Source organism: Nicotiana tabacum, chromosome 15 (genome assembly GCF_000715075.1).
Source record: "Nicotiana tabacum cultivar K326 chromosome 15, ASM71507v2, whole genome shotgun sequence".
NCBI lineage: Eukaryota > Viridiplantae > Streptophyta > Magnoliopsida > Solanales > Solanaceae > Nicotiana > Nicotiana tabacum.
The window spans coordinates 44704134-44711237 of record NC_134094.1 but is presented as its reverse complement, the minus strand read 5'-3'; the positions used below and the strand labels follow the sequence as shown (position 1 = coordinate 44711237).

The following is a 7104-nucleotide window of genomic DNA, read 5'->3' as shown; positions in this document are numbered from 1 at the left end:
CTTAAACTTTTAATTTTTCATCAAAATTCCATATCTCGGGCTAAGGACCTCGGAATTTGATTCCGAACATACGCCCAAATCCCAAACCATGATACGGACCTACCAGAACTGTCAAAATACTGATCCGAGTCCGTTTGCTCAAAATGTTGACCAAAGTCAACTTAGTTGAGTTTTAAAGCTCTAATTCATATTTTAATCCATTTTTCACATAAAAACTTTTCGAAAAATTTTACGGACTGCGCACGCAAGTCGAGTAATGATAAATAGTACTTTTCGAGATCTTAGAATACAGAATTAATTATTAACTTTAAAGATGATATTTTGGGTCATCACAGCATACCAGCGAACAAGACAAAGAATTGGGAAAGACCATAAATTAGGGGTTTAATCAATAAAAAAGGTCTTGACTTTTAAATTTAATACATTTCAGTTCCTTTTTAAAACTTTTGAATAATTACAAGCTCACTTTTGAGAGTTTGGGTATTATATGAAGGACGTATTCAACAAATTTTGTTTTAATTTGAAAGTCTTTGGGGCTTACGCCTTACTACAAAAACGCGCCTCAAACGCCCGGACGTACGCCCCGAACCGGACATACGCCCCAACGCACGCCCTGAACCGGGCATACGCCCCAACGCCTGGGCATACGCTCCGAATTGCTGGGCGTACGCCTCTTGAGACTTTCGCCCCACACCATCACCTCGGTCATTTTTTGTTCGCTTCGCCCCGGGGCTCGCCCCGAAAACGCCTTTTAAAACATTGGTTGTGATCACACAACCCTTTATCCAGAGCTTGGGCTGCCTCCGAGTGTTGTGTTGCAAGCATTACACTTGTTTCGATTGCAGTACAACGTGTTTTGAAAATTATTCCATTTTCCTGCCTAATTCCAATCCAAGCTCTTCCATATCATCCAAAACATGGATTGCTATCCCCATATCAAACACACACATTCACAGTCGTAAAAATTACACTGGGCGCCCTATTTGGTCGCCCCCATTTAACATATACCCATATTTTTAAAATTATTTAACCTATACCCTAATTTTGACAACTTCAGACGCCTCCTCTTCTTCCTCCTAACCTACGTGCTCATTTTTTCCTCCTCTTCTTTTCTGATGAGGCTGAGAGCAGTTCAGTTTAAAATCTAACCAAACCCATTATTTTTTTTTCCTTTTCAAAGAGGTTGTGCTTTTGAGATAAATAGTGTAAAAGGATGCCACTGATTTTGAGCTGACCGTTTTTCCTTGACCAATCAAAAGTAAATATCGTAGTTGTGCAGTTTCATCACTGAAAATTATGCACAGAATTGTTCTTCAACTGCTGCCAAAATCTCAAAACATCACTGGTATGGAAATTTGCACTATAAATTGTCTGAAGTTTGCACTATCTGAAGTTCAAATATAACAAGTTAATTTTGTCCTGAAGTTTGCACTACAAATTGAAGAATTTCAGACTAATTTGTCTGAAGTTTGCACTATGAAGTGAAGTTTTCCCGATTACCTTTGCAAGTTAGGTCAAACTTCAGGTGAAAATATTTTGAAGTTTTGCTTTAATAAGGCCACACTTCAGGCAAAAAAATTCTCAAGTTCAAACTTCAGACATACACAATTGAACTGAAGTTTGCCCTTGCTATGAACTGAAGTTTGCCTGATTGCCTTTGCTAGTCAGGCCAAACTTCAAGCAAAAATATCTGAAGTTTTGCTTTGATAAGGCTACACTTCATGCAAAAAATTTTGAAGTTCAAACTTCAGACATACACAATTGAACTGAAGTTTGCCCTTGCACTATGAACTGAAGTTTGCGTGATTGCCTTTGCAAGTCAGGCAAAAATATCTGAAGTTTTGCTTTGATAAGGCTACACTTCAAGCGAAAAATTATGAAGTTCAAACTTCAGACATACACAATTGAACTGAAGTTTGCCCTTGCACTATGAACTAAAGTTTGCGTAATTGCCTTTGCAAGTCAGACTAAACTTCAGGCAAAAATATCTTAAGTTTTGCTTTGATAAGACTACACTTCAGGCAAAAAATTCTGAAGTTCAAACTTCAGATATAAATTTTTGCTACTTCAGGCCCGTATGTCTTAAGTTACCCGAAAAATGAATATACTTGTAAATTTTTGTGCAAAGCGGGTATAAATTAAATGGTGACCCAAAAACTAGTTATAGATGCAAATGCCCCTTCACAGTCTGCCAATAAGTTAAAACCACCCATATTAAGCATTATAAGAACTAAAGACGTGTAAAACCACCCATATTAAGCATTATAAGAACTAAAGACGTGTAAAAGAGCTACACAGAGTAATGTTGCGTTACATTCTCCCCCACTTAAAAAGTTTCATCCTAGAATGTTGAAACAAGTCATATCTTTGGTGTGGAAGAGATGTGGATACGTCCAGGGGCGGACCTAGCGTATTACCGATGGGTTCAATTGAGCCCATAACTTTTGATGCGGAGTAAAAATTTACATGTAAAAATTTATTAAAATTACAAAAATAGTAGATATGAACCCATAACTTTACAAATATAATGGGTTCAATAATAAAAACTTTGAAAGTTAAACTCATAGGATTTAAATCCTGAATCCGCCTCTGGATACGTCGCATGTAACTATCGGCTTCCCAAGTGACTTCTTCAGATTCCTCAAAAGAACTTTCATTTAAGCGACTTCTTTAGACCTCAACTTGCGAATTTGCTGGTCCACAATGGTTATGAAACTTCTTTGTAGGATTGCTTATTATCCGAGTTGGAATGGGATAACAAGTACCAGGTTAAGCAAGTACTTCCGTAACATAGAGATATGAGAGTGGATGTACGGATTTAAACTCCAACGGCAAAGCACGACTATACTAAAATTACATAATAAAGAAACTACTAATCACCAATTTTAGTATTAAAATTAATTTAGAACATATAAAAAGAATTTGTGGTGAAAAGAAAATTTCCTTTTGATTATCTATCTAAATAGGTCAATAAGAAGTAAGATACAGACACTCTTTTAAGCATAAGCTCATTCTATCCCAACCTCTTACATGGTTTTGTCCTCGTCAAAAATGGTAAGGCTTCCAATGATATACACAAGTTGTGAGCAACAAGATGAGAGATATATTTGGACCCCAACCATCCATTTGGACCCATCGATTCATCAATCTTCAAGAACATATCGATTCCTTCTAGCACCAAATGCAATCCTCTGCATGGCAATACAAAATCATGATATCATTAGAAAGAAATCGGGTGCCAGGGAGGCATGTACCTGGGTGTGGATCTGTGTAGGAGAAGGTGTTTTCAGGCGCAAAGAGGTGAAGGATATTATAGTAGCAAACTGTTCCACTTAACTGAAAATATTTGGGAATATGCTTTCAATCCTGTGAGAAAACGTATGTAAGTAGGCTTTGTTGATCCATTGGTCGGTATTGATCTAATGTTTGGGACTAAATACTCTGCAACCTGTAAAAATAGACGTGTACACAAAACCTAAGATGAAGCAGGTGAGGACGCGACAGATTTCATATTCATTTAAGCTGTTCCTGGTGAAACTTTCATCTGCCTATTATTAAGGAAATATTTCATTTTCTAACAACAAATAGGAAATCATCTACTTAAGATATTAAAATCTCACCACATCTGCTGGCTCTGCCAAAACGTTAATAAAGAACTTGGCCTGCAATAAACATAAAACTGTTGTAACTTTTTATTTTCAAAAAGAGTGCAAGACAGGCCGTAAATGCAAGAACATAAGTTTTAATCAGCATTTTACCTGCTTCGTGTTGGCACCAGACATTAAAAGATCAGTTGTGACCATCCCAGGCTGCAATGTGAGTTCAATGTGGGTTCAGATATAACAGGATTGAGTGGAGACAAATGATAGAGAAGAGCGAGCAATCACACGTTGGAAGTCCAAATATAAAGAGCCAATTCTAGGATACATAGCAGAATGTAATCTCATAGCCAGGAAAAAGGGCCCCAAAACAAAACTAACAAAGTATTTGAGGTAAACATTTATGGATCTCAACTAAAGTTACATAGGTCCTCAATCCAACAACGCCATATAGGAAATATACATTTTTGCAATGCAACGCTTATCTGCCACAAATATGTTATAAAAACAAATTAGGTCAGTGGGTCTGGAACTTCATCCAATATGCAAAATCAGCAGCTAACAGCTTATATTCTTATATATCTGGAATCTATCATGTCGTCAGCACAAAAGCTTTGATTTGCACCACCATTGGGCGTTGAGACTATCAAGTATCTGCAATTTATCATCTGCATGTAAAATGCAAACTTTGCAAGCAATTCATCAAGGTGGCAAGAATTATGGTGGAATTATAAGTGTAATTGCCACGTTCTCAGAATTGTCCCAGGAAAACAAGATTCAGGGTTCTGTACTACCTTAAGATCAATTTCACATAAATTAGGAACAATATTTGTTTGTCATCATTAGTATGTTTTAAAAATGATGAATTACATGTAAGATGGAATATTTGTTAGGATTTTCTATCTCAAACTTGACAACATAAGGGATGCTTTATACTCATCATTTTTAGGAACTTAACATGCTTATCAGAATGACGTCAGACAAAAAACGTGGAATATTCAATATACAGCAAAAGAAATGAAAATAACACCCACAAAATATTATAATTCAAATAAAAAAGACAAAAGCAATCTTCTCAATAATCCAAGACACTATAAGATCACAAGATAAATGAAGCAGGGCATACCGATAGATTATGCACTATAACATTTTTAACATCTTGCATTTCCAATTCTGCCTGCAGCAAAATCAAAAAAATCTATGCTGTAATAATTCATCACGAAATATAACAGAGAACAAAGGTGACGCCAGATTGCACAATGACATAACTTTTGCAGCTATCCTACTTTTGCTACATAGAGACGCATCTAAGAAGAATGAAAGCCAGCCAGCATTCAAGTCTTCCAACTGCAGGTTTAACGTTTTGTGAAATGTTGATTAATACTTCATCTATCAAAGTTGTATTTTATGATTTCAAGAATTATGTAATTCCAGTTTTCTGTGGCAGCTGTAAAGGAAAATAATACAGGAAAATAGAAGTATAATCCGTGATTTTTCATGTCTTTAACTAGTCTTGACCTTTATCCTCTCAGCCATTCAACATTTAGGGTGCCAAGCACGTGATGGGTAATTGATCATCCTGGAACTCAAAATTAGCAAAATTAATGTGTCTTAATATCAAACCCAACATTAAATGATCCTGCATAGAGTTGAACAACCAACAAGGGGGGGGGGGGGGGGGGTTGAAGGTGTGCCTCATCTAAATGATCCGGCATAGAGTTTGACAACAACCCGGGGAGAAGGGTGAGGGAGTATGATAAAATTGTTAGACAGGACAAATTTCTTTATTTTAGTTCTGTAACACATCCCCTTATGTACGCGCCTACTTCTTTTTCTTTCCCAAGCACATGGATATATTTGTTGATAGGTAGTGGTGAGACTCGAATCGTCTGCCTATTCTAATACAAAATTGAATAGTGTAAGCTGCCTCACAAAACATTAACAATTAGAGAGGGAACATTTTCATATACATATATAAATATTTTTTAGGTCTGCAAACTGAGTACATGCCTGCAATGATTTGGTTAAGTGCACAACACTGCGCTTTGTCGCTCCATATGCAGCAAATCTGAAGAGGGAAGAAGAAACAAGACCCATCACTGAGAAGAACTGCGAGAAGGGACGCAAGTGAGAAACTAGTTGCATTATTCTCACTAGTGACCTCCTATATGAAGTTGATAGCAATGCAATTCCAAGATATTAAAAATAAGGAACGATTAAATCTGAAACAAACAGAAGGGGCACATTCGAAAAAGAAAAATGGAGATGGGAGCAGACAACATAAAGAGAAAACTTGAAGAGACAATCAGGGACATATTGATAATTGTTTAATATTCAAGCATGACACGTTACCAATTTTGTTCCAAAGTATGTTACTTGATCTATTAATGACGCAACATCATGTATTGAAGTCATAACGCCTATAGCCACCAGTAATTATTTGAAGTCATAACGCTTTTACAATTGGTCAGAGGATGTATCATGTAGCAGTACAAGGATTATCATGGAATAGGATCAGCTATGATATTTTGAGCTTCACGATACAGAAAGTTAAGTTTACTCTAGCAACAACCAAATGCGTCTAACTAAAGAAAATTTATTAAGCTGTTTAGATGACTATTGTTTTATCCTTCTTGTCTGAAACAAACTTGAAGTTTGCCTCCCATGAACTTTTTATTAAAATTTAACTTTGGGGCGCTACAGTGAGGTTTCAGAAAACTTGAATCAAAAGCTTTGATTTTTTCCCAGTTCCCTTTGCACTCTTACCCATTTTCTGCTATCAAAGGAAAAAGATGAGGGTGCCGAAAAACAAATCATAATCCAATTTCTTCTTCAGTCCCTTTCTAGAAAATTCTTTTATAGCCTCCCTCCCTCCCTCCCTCAGATCATGAAGATAAACGGACAAGCAAAAATCTGCAAAGAAACACATGCATGTACTGAAGTAACACATTTAATGGTTCTTAGAAATACTATTCTTGCACGAAGGTTTTCCATAACTTTCTTACCAACTGACTTATAACTTGCATAATGGTTGTACTTAATGAGTTTAAGGTCCAGTTATTAAATGACCAACTTGATGTTTCCACCAAGAGGTTGGTAAAGTTAAGAAAGAACTCTTGTGGTTCCAATTTCAAAAGTAGGGCAAATTCTTGGTTGATGAACTAATGTCAATGGGAAGCAATTTGTGCACCAGGTGAGACATCCAGGTGACATTCCGGGGATATGGAGCAAAATGAGATACTTTTTCTTGATAAGTTATTCACTTCTCAAATATCCCTTATGAAAATGTTCTAGCACACGGCCCCATCTCTTCTGATACATTATGCATAAGTTGAGTGCCATTAGGAAAGGAATAAAGATACCTGGGGGTTGGTCTTCCATCTGAACCAGCCCCATCAATATTAAAAATATGACCTCCTCGAGGCTGATTCTGCATCAAGTTTATAGCCTAAAATAACAAGTGTTAGCAAACAGAGGCTAATCAACAAAGAGGAATTCAACAACT

General features: G+C 36.6%; 1 protein-coding gene across 1 annotated transcript in view; it reads right to left on the bottom strand.

The window, feature by feature from the left end:
• Positions 1 to 2921: 2921 nt before the first annotated feature.
• Positions 2922 to 7104, bottom strand: part of LOC107762138 (chlorophyll(ide) b reductase NOL, chloroplastic-like) — a 45755-nt gene continuing 41572 nt past the window's right edge. Inside the window, exons 7-13 of the mRNA XM_016580464.2 lie at positions 6962 to 7047; positions 5610 to 5667; positions 4726 to 4776; positions 3759 to 3809; positions 3621 to 3662; positions 3338 to 3448; positions 2922 to 3191 (exon numbers count right to left, since the gene is read on the bottom strand). Coding sequence (XP_016435950.1) covers positions 3144 to 3191; positions 3338 to 3448; positions 3621 to 3662; positions 3759 to 3809; positions 4726 to 4776; positions 5610 to 5667; positions 6962 to 7047 — 447 coding nt within the window. The 3' untranslated portion in view covers positions 2922 to 3143. The remainder of the gene's footprint in view (positions 3192 to 3337; positions 3449 to 3620; positions 3663 to 3758; positions 3810 to 4725; positions 4777 to 5609; positions 5668 to 6961; positions 7048 to 7104) is intronic.